At 42.3% G+C, this 12,525-nt stretch overlaps 1 protein-coding gene across 1 annotated transcript; it reads right to left on the reverse strand.

Moving 5' to 3' along the window:
* Positions 1 to 4,144: 4,144 nt before the first annotated feature.
* Positions 4,145 to 4,993, reverse strand: LOC126160089 (piggyBac transposable element-derived protein 4-like; the record flags this gene model as incomplete). Its single annotated transcript, XM_049916882.1, has 1 exon — positions 4,145 to 4,993. A coding segment is annotated over exon 1 (849 nt), but the record flags the coding sequence as incomplete, so codon positions are not given.
* Positions 4,994 to 12,525: the final 7,532 nt, after the last annotated feature.

The following is a 12,525-nucleotide window of genomic DNA, read 5'->3' on the forward strand; positions in this document are numbered from 1 at the left end:
GGGAGATTTTCTTAGGTTTTTTCTACATATTAACACTTTACACAATTTCTCGTGTTACCTGGCTGCGAGTCCTCGGTTCGTGCAATATCTTAAGGTCCTCGGTCTGGTCCAAGGCACCAAACCGCCCAATAATTCATTAATCGATAACTAAAACTTGAAATGTAGCTCTTCTTACTGGCCGATTGCATCAACGTAGATTCTTATTCTGTGTTCTAGTGTGCTGCTTGTACTGTGTCTGCATACCGCATCACGCGACAAGGGCTTGCAGACGATACATGTAACCGTTTCAGAGAGAAAAGCTACCAATGTGACGATCTGGCGTTATGTCGATTCGATAGTAAATGACGGAACCGGGAGATTTTCTTAGGTATTTACTACATATTAACACTTTACACAATTTCTCGTGTTACCTGGCTGCGAGTCCTCGGTTCATGCAAAATCTTAAGGTCCTCGGTCTGGTCCAAGGCACCAAACCGCCCAATAATTCATTAATCGATAACTAAAACTTGAAATGTAGCTCTGCATACTGGGCGATTGCATAAACTTAGATGCTTCTTCAGTGTTCTACTATGCCGCTTGTAGTGACTCTGCATACCGCATCACGCGACAAGGGCTTGCAGACGATAAATGTAACCGTTTCAGAGAGAAAAGCGACCAATGTGACGATCTGGCGTTATGTCGATTCGATAGTAAATGACGGAAACGGGAGATTTTCTTAGGTTTTTACTACATATTAACACTTTACACAATTTCTCGTGTTACCTGGCTGCCAGTCCTCGGTTCATGCGAAATCTTAAGGTCCTCGGTCTGGTCCAAGGCACCAAACCGCCCAATAATTCATTAATCGATAACTAAAACTTGAAATGTAGCTCTGCATACTGGGCGATTGCATAAACTTAGATGCTTCTTCAGTGTTCTACTATGCCGCTTGTAGTGACTCTGCATACCGCATCACGCGACAAGGGCATGCAGACGATAAATGTATCCGTTTCAGAGAGAAAAGCGACCACTGTGACGATCTGGCGTTATGTCGATTCGATAGTAAATGACGGAAACGGGAGATTTTCTTAGGTTTTTACTACATATTAACACTTTACACAATTTCTCGTGTTACCTGGCTGCCAGTCCTCGGTTCATGCAAAATCTTAAGGTCCTCGGTCTGGTCCAAGGCACCAAACCGCCCAATAATTCATTAATCGATAACTAAAACTTGAAATGTAGCTCTTCTTACTGGCCGATTGCATCAACGTAGATTCTTATTCTGTGTTCTAGTGTGCTGCTTGTACTGTGTCTGCATGCCGCATCACGCGACAAGGGCTTGCAGACGATAAATGTAACCGTTTCAGAGAGAAAAGCGACCAATGTGACGATCTGGCGTTATGTCGAATCGATAGTAAATGACGGAAACGGGAGATTTTCTTAGGTTTTTACTACATATTAACACTTTACACAATTTCTGGTGTTACCTGGCTGCCAGTCCTCGGTTCATGCAAAATCTTAAGGTCCTCGGTCTGGTCCAAGGCACCAAACCGCCCAATAATTCATTAATCGATAACTAAAACTTGAAATGTAGCTCTTCTTACTGGCCGATTGCATCAACGTAGATTCTTATTCTGTGTTCTAGTGTGCTGCTTGTACTGTGTCTGCATACCGCATCACGCGACAAGGGCTTGCAGACGATACATGTAACCGTTTCAGAGAGAAAAGCTACCAATGTGACGATCTGGCGTTATGTCGATTCGATAGTAAATGAAGGAACCGGGAGATTTTCTTAGGTTTTTACTACATATTAACACTTTACACAATTTCTCGTGTTACCTGGCTGCGAGTCCTCGGTTCATGCAAAATCTTAAGGTCCTCGGTCTGGTCCAAGGCACCAGACCGCCCAATAATTCATTAATCGATAACTAAAACTTGAAATGTAGCTCTTTTTACTGGGCGATTGCATAAACTTAGATGCTTCTTCAGTGTTCTACTATGCCGCTTGTAGTGACTCTGCATACCGCATCACGCGACAAGAGCTTGCAGACGATAAATGTAACCGTTTCAGAGAGAAAAGCGAACACTGTGACGATCTGGCGTTATGTCGATTCGATAGTAAATGACGGAAACGGGAGATTTTCTTAGGTTTTTACTACATATTAACACTTTACACAATTTCTCGTGTTACCTGGCTGCCAGTCCTCGGTTCATGCAAAATCTTAAGGTCCTCGGTCTGGTCCAAGGCACCAAACCGCCCAATAATTCATTAATCGATAACTAAAACTTGAAATGTAGCTCTCCTTACTGGGCGATTGCATAAACTTAGATGCTTCATCAGTGTTCAACTATGCCGCTTGTAGTGACTCTGCATACCGCATCACGCGACAAGGGCTTGCTGACGATAAATGTAACCGTTTCAGAGAGAAAAGCGACCACTGTGACGATCTGGCGTTATGTCGATTCGGTAGTATATGACGGAAACGGGAGATTTTCTTAGGTTTTTACTACATATTAACACTTTACACAATTTCTCGTGTTACCTGGCTGCCAGTCCTCGGTTCATGCAAAATCTTAAGGTCCTCGGTCTGGTCCAAGGCACCAAACCGCCCAATAATTCATTAATCGATAACTAAAACTTGAAATGTAGCTCTTCTTACTGGCCGATTGCATCAACGTAGATTCTTATTCTGTGTTCTAGTGTGCTTCTTGTACTGTGTCTGCATACCGCATCACGCGACAAGGGCTTGCAGACGATAAATGTAACCGTTTCAGAGAGAAAAGCGACCAATGTGACGATCTGGCGTTATGTCGATTCGATAGTAAATGACGGAAACGGGAGATTTTCTTAGGTTTTTACTACATATTAACACTTTACACAATTTCTCGTGTTACGTGGCTGCCAGTCCTCGGTTCATGCAAAATCTTAAAGTCCTCGGTCTGGTCCAAGGCACCATACCGCCCAATAATTCATTAACTCTTTGATGCACAGATTTTATGTTTAATTAATTTTTTAATAAAACATGCATTTTCTATGTCTGGTGGGGTTGCTAATAAAGGAAAACATGAATTAAAATTTTTTATTGTATTGATTTTGGTTTTAGATGGTGGTATATATAATATACCACCATGCCACTTAGGGCCGTACCTAAAGTTTTTGAGATATCTTGGTTTGTGCTTGTAACTCACCTTTAAATTCTACTCTAAGCAGTAATAATTAGTATAATTAATGTAAAATAATTTTATTTCTGGCAATTGGTCATTTACAATACAAAATCAAATTACAAACCTTACAAATAAAATATGTTTCTTATTCCTTTTTGTGAAAATCTTGAAAGCACCTTTTTGTTTTGCTAAGGCACAAAGGCACTTTGCATTCAGCGCACATCCAGAAAGTGCGCACTTGCTTCTTTTTTGTACTGCATTTCGCACAACGTCTGGCGGTAGTACGCTCTGGCTGGTGGGATGAATTGTCGAGACGCTGGCGTGAGGAAACATATGGCTTGTTTTTCTTTACGTGGACTTGACTCTCATGAAGTCTAGATGGCCTCAATGGTGTTTTCTGGGTTACTAAGCTTTGCAGGATACTCATCCTGAAGACTTTGGCAGTCATTTTTTCTCTATCGCCTAGTTCCTTCCAAATTATATAGCTGTTGACGATACTGACATCAAGCAGGTGAAAGAATATTCGGTGCCACCACTTTTTACTTCTCCGGCTTATTTCATATGATTTTTTCAGTTGGTCGAACTTGTCGACATTGTTCATGTGTGCATTGTAATCCATCACTGCTTGAGGACAAGGTAGCTCTATGCGTGAACCATCTCTTTCACGGCGAGTCACTGTAGTAACTTCAGGACTGTGAAAATTTGAAAGGAGATGAACAGCTCTCTTATCTTTCCACTTCAAGTAGAGGATGCCACAGTTGCTGACCCTCCAGTCAAATTCACCTCTGCTTAATTCTTTGTCTGTTTTTAATTTGGGTAAATGTTTCCTTGTTGGTTGAACTGTCCCACAGGCATATATGTTTCTCTGCTGTAAACCAGCCAACAAGTTATAGCTATTGAAATAGTTGTCGAAATAAAGATAATGGCCTTTATTTACGAGTTCAGAGGACAAACTCAGCACTACATGCTCCCCAAGGCCTGTTTGCACTGTGTCACCTACTTTTCCGGTGTAAATATCAAATTTCAAGTTGTAAGAGGTCTTGTCACACAGCATCCACACTTTGTAACCACGCTTTATGGGTTTATCTCTCATGTATTGTTTCATACTGTTGCGGCCTTTGAATTTGATCATTGACTCATCAATTGCTAGGTGTTTGCTGGGTTGGTAACACTTGGAAAAAGATTCAGATAGTATCTTGATCACTGGTCGCAGCTTGTACAGTTTGTCATAACCTGGGTGTCCTTTTTCTGGATGCAATGTGTTATCATTCAGATGAATGTTCCTCAGTAACCATCCAAACCGATTTACTGCCATCAGAGATGCAATATAACGATCATGAAGTTCTGGGGCACTAGACCAGTAGTCTCTGTATGCTGGCATACGCTTTATACCCATCAAAATGTTGATTCCCAGGAAAGTTCGTATTTCATTGTCAGTTGTTGGAGTGAAAGACTTGCCAGATTGCGTCGCATATAAATTTGTTTGGAAAACGATTAGCTCAACTAGCTCTTTTGGAAATATTTTTTCGAATATATCGATAGGTTCTGGATCATCAATGTCCCTAATAAAAGCACTTGGTCCTGATTCACTGTCGAACTGCATTCCTGAGGTAGCATTGAATTGTTGTCCCCAAGTTGGCGCTGTGTCAGCAGCGCGTTTTGGCGGAGTGGACTCACTTTCTTCCTCGCTCTCTGAAACTTCGCCTTCAGACGACACAATAGCCTCCGCAACAATGCTTGCTTCATAATCAGATTCGTCATCTGTGGTGTCAACAGTGGAATCCTCGTCTGATGGAATTTCACACAATAATCGTTCGATTTCTTCATCTCGTAAGCCTCTTCTTGACATTTTCATTTTCAAACAACAGCCTGAATCCAAGTAAAGAATACGTAAGCAAAACAAAATGGAGAAAGAGCTAAAATAAGTCACAACACAATTAAAAACTAAACTTTGTAGCGGAGGATTTCGAATTTTATACTAGGAAACGAAATGCAATAGAATACTGCTACATGCACGGTGGTACAAATAATATACCACCAAAATAAATTGTATATAAATAACGGAAGATTGTGCATATGAATGTATACATGGGTTCATACCGTAGCTGTGACGTCCAAGATATGGAAAAAACACAGGCGCAACAAGAAATTCGTTATAAACCACTATTCACACGCAAAAACCATGCACAACTCAGCACGCAGCTTTCACAGTTGTAATCTATGCAATTCTTGGCGGGAACTGATTCCTTATAGGCAGTGAGTGCCATCTGTCTGATAAGTAGAGAACTAGGTGAGCATATTAGAGTGGTGGTCGTGCAGTTAAACCACTGTGCAAAGAGCCAAGAAAATTTTCAAAAGGTGGTATACTATGTATACCACCGTGCTCCAAAGAGTTAATCGATAACTAAAACTTGAACTGCAGCTCTCCTTACTGGGCGATTGCATAAACTTAGATGCTTCTTCAGTGTTCTACTATGCCGCTTGTAGTGACTCTGCATACCGCATCACGCGAAAAGGGCTTGCAGACGATAAATGTAACCGTTTCAGAGGGAAAAGCGACCAATGTGACGATCTGGCGTTATGTCGATTCGATAGTAAATGACGGAAACGGGAGATTTTCTTAGGTTTTTACTACATATTAACACTTTACACAATTTCTCGTGTTACCTGGCTGCCAGTCCTCGGTTCATGCAAAATCTTAAGGTCCTCGGTCTGGTCCAAGGCACCAAACCGCCCAATAATTCATTAATCGATAACTAAAACTTGAAATGTAGCTCTTCTTACTGGCCGATTGCATCAACGTAGATTCTTATTCTGTGTTCTAGTGTGCTGCTTGTACTGTGTCTGCATACCGCATCACGCGACAAGGGCTTGCAGACGATAAATGTAACCGTTTCAGAGAGAAAAGCGACCAATGTGACGATCTGGCGTTATGTCGATTCGATAGTAAATGACGGACCCGGGAGATTTTCTTAGGTTTTTTCTACATATTAACACTTTACACAATTTCTCGTGTTACCTGGCTGCGAGTCCTCGGTTCGTGCAAAATCTTAAGGTCCTCGGTCTGGTCCAAGGCACCAAACCGCCCAATAATTCATTAATCGATAACTAAAACTTGAAATGTAGCTCTTCTTACTGGCCGATTGCATCAACGTAGATTCTTATTCTGTGTTCTAGTGTGCTGCTTGTACTGTGTCTGCATACCGCATCACGCGACAAGGGCTTGCAGACGATACATGTAACCGTTTCAGAGAGAAAAGCTACCAATGTGACGATCTGGCGTTATGTCGATTCGATAGTAAATGACGGAACCGGGAGATTTTCTTAGGTTTTTACTACATATTAACACTTTACACAATTTCTCGTGTTACCTGGCTGCGAGTCCTCGGTTCATGCAAAATCTTAAGGTCCTCGGTCTGGTCCAAGGCACCAGACCGCCCAATAATTCATTAATCGATAACTAAAACTTGAAATGTAGCTCTTTTTACTGGGCGATTGCATAAACTTAGATGCTTCTTCAGTGTTCTACTATGCCGCTTGTAGTGACTCTGCATACCGCATCACGCGACAAGAGCTTGCAGACGATAAATGTAACCGTTTCAGAGAGAAAAGCGAACACTGTGACGATCTGGCGTTATGTCGATTCGATAGTAAATGACGGAAACGGGAGATTTTCTTAGGTTTTTACTACATATTAACACTTTACACAATTTCTCGTGTTACCTGGCTGCCAGTCCTCGGTTCATGCAAAATCTTAAGGTCCTCGGTCTGGTCCAAGGCACCAAACCGCCCAATAATTCATTAATCGATAACTAAAACTTGAAATGTAGCTCTCCTTACTGGGCGATTGCATAAACTTAGATGCTTCATCAGTGTTCAACTATGCCGCTTGTAGTGACTCTGCATACCGCATCACGCGACAAGGGCTTGCTGACGATAAATGTAACCGTTTCAGAGAGAAAAGCGACCACTGTGACGATCTGGCGTTATGTCGATTCGATAGTATATGACGGAAACGGGAGATTTTCTTAGGTTTTTACTACATATTAACACTTTACACAATTTCTCGTGTTACCTGGCTGCCAGTCCTCGGTTCATGCAAAATCTTAAGGTCCTCGGTCTGGTCCAAGGCACCAAACCGCCCAATAATTCATTAATCGATAACTAAAACTTGAAATGTAGCTCTTCTTACTGGCCGATTGCATCAACGTAGATTCTTATTCTGTGTTCTAGTGTGCTTCTTGTACTGTGTCTGCATACCGCATCACGCGACAAGGGCTTGCAGACGATAAATGTAACCGTTTCAGAGAGAAAAGCGACCAATGTGACGATCTGGCGTTATGTCGATTCGATAGTAAATGACGGAAACGGGAGATTTTCTTAGGTTTTTACTACATATTAACACTTTACACAATTTCTCGTGTTACGTGGCTGCCAGTCCTCGGTTCATGCAAAATCTTAAAGTCCTCGGTCTGGTCCAAGGCACCATACCGCCCAATAATTCATTAATCGATAACTAAAACTTGAACTGCAGCTCTCCTTACTGGGCGATTGCATAAACTTAGATGCTTCTTCAGTGTTCTACTATGCCGCTTGTAGTGACTCTGCATACCGCATCACGCGAAAAGGGCTTGCAGACGATAAATGTAACCGTTTCAGAGAGAAAAGCGACCACTGTGACGATCTGGCGTTATGTCGATTCGATAGTATATGACGGAAACGGGAGATTTTCTTAGGTTTTTACTACATATTAACACTTTACACAATTTCTCGTGTTACCTGGCTGCCAGTCCTCGGTTCATGCAAAATCTTAAGGTCCTCGGTCTGGTCCAAGGCACCAAACCGCCCAATAATTCATTAATCGATAACTAAAACTTGAAATGTAGCTCTTCTTACTGGCCGATTGCATCAACGTAGATTCTTATTCTGTGTTCTAGTGTGCTGCTTGTACTGTGTCTGCATACCGCATCACGCGACAAGGGCTTGCAGACGATAAATGTAACCGTTTCAGAGAGAAAAGCGACCAATGTGACGATCTGGCGTTATGTCGATTCGATAGTAAATGACGGACCCGGGAGATTTTCTTAGGTTTTTTCTACATATTAACACTTTACACAATTTCTCGTGTTACCTGGCTGCGAGTCCTCGGTTCGTGCAAAATCTTAAGGTCCTCGGTCTGGTCCAAGGCACCAAACCGCCCAATAATTCATTAATCGATAACTAAAACTTGAAATGTAGCTCTTCTTACTGGCCGATTGCATCAACGTAGATTCTTATTCTGTGTTCTAGTGTGCTGCTTGTACTGTGTCTGCATACCGCATCACGCGACAAGGGCTTGCAGACGATACATGTAACCGTTTCAGAGAGAAAAGCTACCAATGTGACGATCTGGCGTTATGTCGATTCGATAGTAAATGACGGAACCGGGAGATTTTCTTAGGTTTTTACTACATATTAACACTTTACACAATTTCTCGTGTTACCTGGCTGCGAGTCCTCGGTTCATGCAAAATCTTAAGGTCCTCGGTCTGGTCCAAGGCACCAGACCGCCCAATAATTCATTAATCGATAACTAAAACTTGAAATGTAGCTCTTTTTACTGGGCGATTGCATAAACTTAGATGCTTCTTCAGTGTTCTACTATGCCGCTTGTAGTGACTCTGCATACCGCATCACGCGACAAGAGCTTGCAGACGATAAATGTAACCGTTTCAGAGAGAAAAGCGAACACTGTGACGATCTGGCGTTATGCCGATTCGATAGTAAATGACGGAAACGGGAGATTTTCTTAGGTTTTTACTACATATTAACACTTTACACAATTTCTCGTGTTACCTGGCTGCCAGTCCTCGGTTCATGCAAAATCTTAAGGTCCTCGGTCTGGTCCAAGGCACCAAACCGCCCAATAATTCATTAATCGATAACTAAAACTTGAAATGTAGCTCTCCTTACTGGGCGATTGCATAAACTTAGATGCTTCATCAGTGTTCAACTATGCCGCTTGTAGTGACTCTGCATACCGCATCACGCGACAAGGGCTTGCTGACGATAAATGTAACCGTTTCAGAGAGAAAAGCGACCACTGTGACGATCTGGCGTTATGTCGATTCGATAGTATATGACGGAAACGGGAGATTTTCTTAGGTTTTTACTACATATTAACACTTTACACAATTTCTCGTGTTACCTGGCTGCCAGTCCTCGGTTCATGCAAAATCTTAAGGTCCTCGGTCTGGTCCAAGGCACCAAACCGCCCAATAATTCATTAATCGATAACTAAAACTTGAAATGTAGCTCTTCTTACTGGCCGATTGCATCAACGTAGATTCTTATTCTGTGTTCTAGTGTGCTTCTTGTACTGTGTCTGCATACCGCATCACGCGACAAGGGCTTGCAGACGATAAATGTAACCGTTTCAGAGAGAAAAGCGACCAATGTGACGATCTGGCGTTATGTCGATTCGATAGTAAATGACGGAAACGGGAGATTTTCTTAGGTTTTTACTACATATTAACACTTTACACAATTTCTCGTGTTACGTGGCTGCCAGTCCTCGGTTCATGCAAAATCTTAAAGTCCTCGGTCTGGTCCAAGGCACCATACCGCCCAATAATTCATTAATCGATAACTAAAACTTGAACTGCAGCTCTCCTTACTGGGCGATTGCATAAACTTAGATGCTTCTTCAGTGTTCTACTATGCCGCTTGTAGTGACTCTGCATACCGCATCACGCGAAAAGGGCTTGCAGACGATAAATGTAACCGTTTCAGAGGGAAAAGCGACCAATGTGACGATCTGGCGTTATGTCGATTCGATAGTAAATGACGGAAACGGGAGATTTTCTTAGGTTTTTACTACATATTAACACTTTACACAATTTCTCGTGTTACCTGGCTGCCAGTCCTCGGTTCATGCAAAATCTTAAGGTCCTCGGTCTGGTCCAAGGCACCAAACCGCCCAATAATTCATTAATCGATAACTAAAACTTGAAATGTAGCTCTTCTTACTGGCCGATTGCATCAACGTAGATTCTTATTCTGTGTTCTAGTGTGCTGCTTGTACTGTGTCTGCATACCGCATCACGCGACAAGGGCTTGCAGACCATAAATGTAACCGTTTCAGAGAGAAAAGCGACCAATGTGACGATCTGGCGTTATGTCGATTCGATAGTAAATGACGGACCCGGGAGATTTTCTTAGGTTTTTACTACATATTAACACTTTACACAATTTCTCGTGTTACCTGGCTGCGAGTCCTCGGTTCATGCAAAATCTTAAGGTCCTCGGTCTGGTCCAAGGCACCAAACCGCCCAATAATTCATTAATCGATAACTAATACTTGAAATGTAGCTTTTTTTACTGGGCGATTGCATAAACTTAGATGCTTCTTCAGTGTTCTACTATGCCGCTTGTAGTGACTCTGCATACCGCATCACGCGACAAGGGCTTGCAGACGATAAATGTAACCGTTTCAGAGAGAAAAGCGACCAATGTGACGATCTGGCGTTATGTCGATTCGATAGTAAATGACGGAAACGGGAGATTTTCTTAGGTTTTTACTACATATTAACACTTTACACAATTTCTCGTGTTACCTGGCTGCCAGTCCTCGGTTCATGCAAAATCTTAAGGTCCTCGGTCTGGTCCAAGGCACCAAACCGCCCAATAATTCATTAATCGATAACTAAAACTTGAAATGTAGCTCTTCTTACTGGCCGATTGCATCAACGTAGATTCTTATTCTGTGTTCTAGTGTGCTGCTTGTACTGTGTCTGCATACCGCATCACGTACAAGGGCTTGCAGACGATAAATGTAACCGTTTCAGAGAGAAAAGCGACCACTGTGACGATCTGGCGTTATGTCGATTCGATAGTAAATGACGGAAACGGGAGATTTTCTTAGGTTTTTACTACATATTAACACCTTACACAATTTCTCGTGTTACCTGGCTGCCAGTCCTCGGTTCATGCATAATCTTAAGGTCCTCGGTCTGGTCCAAGGCACCAAACCGCCCATTAATTCATTAATCGATAGCTAAAACTTGAAATGTACCTTTTCTTACTGGGCGATTGCATAAACTTAGATGCTTCTTCAGTGTTCTACTATGCCGCTTGTAGTGACACTGCATACCGCATCACGCGACAAGGGCTTGCAGACGATAAATGTAACCGTTTCAGAGAGAAAAGCGACCACTGTGACGATCTGGCGTTATGTCGATTCAATAGTAAATGAGGGAAACGGGAGATTTTCTTAGGTTTTTACTACATATTAACACTTTACACAATTTCTCGTGTTACCTGGCTGCCACCCTCGGTTCATGCAAAATCTTAAGGTCCTCGGTCTGGTCCAAGGCACCAAACCGCCCAATAATTCATTAATCGGTAACTAAAACTTGAAATGTAGCTCTTCTTACTGGCCGATTGCATAAACTTAGATGCTTCTTCAGTGTTCTACTATGCCGCTTGTAGTGACTCTGCATACCGCATCACGCGACAAGGGCTTGCAGACGATAAATGTAACCGTTTCAGAGAGAAAAGCGACCACTGTGACGATCTGGCGTTATTTCGATTCGATAGTAAATGACGGAAACGGGAGATTTTCTTAGGTTTTTACTACATATTAACACTTTACACAATTTCTCGTGTTACCTGGCTGCCAGTCCTCGGTTCATGCAAAATCTTAACGTCCTCGGTCTGGTCCAAGGCACCAAACCGCCCAATAATTCATTAATCGATAACTAAAACTTGAAATGTAGCTCTTCTTACTGGCCGATTGCATCAACGTAGATTCTTATTCTGTGTTCTAGTGTGCTGCTTGTACTGTGTCTGCATACCGCATCACGCGACAAGGGCTTGCAGACGATAAATGTAACCGTTTCAGAGAGAAAAGCGACCAATGTGACGATCTGGCGTTATGTCGATTCGATAGTAAATGACGGAACCGGGAGATTTTCTTAGGTTTTTACTACATATTAACACTTTACACAATTTCTCGTGTTACCTGGCTGCGAGTCCTCGGTTCATGCAAAATCTTAAGGTCCTCGGTCTGGTCCAAGGCACCAAACCGCCCAATAATTCATTAATCGATAACTAATACTTGAAATGTAGCTTTTTTTACTGGGCGATTGCATAAACTTAGATGCTTCTTCAGTGTTCTACTATGCCGCTTGTAGTGACTCTGCATACCGCATCACGCGACAAGGGCTTGCAGACGATAAATGTAACCGTTTCAGAGAGAAAAGCGACCAATGTGACGATCTGGCGTTATGTCGATTCGATAGTAAATGACGGAAACGGGAGATTTTCTCAGGTTTTTACTACATATTAACACTTTACACAATTTCTCGTGTTACCTGGCTGCCAGTCCTCGGTTCATGCAAA

Source organism: Schistocerca cancellata, unplaced genomic scaffold (genome assembly GCF_023864275.1).
Source record: "Schistocerca cancellata isolate TAMUIC-IGC-003103 unplaced genomic scaffold, iqSchCanc2.1 HiC_scaffold_1151, whole genome shotgun sequence".
In the NCBI taxonomy this organism is placed as follows: Eukaryota; Metazoa; Arthropoda; class Insecta; order Orthoptera; family Acrididae; genus Schistocerca; species Schistocerca cancellata.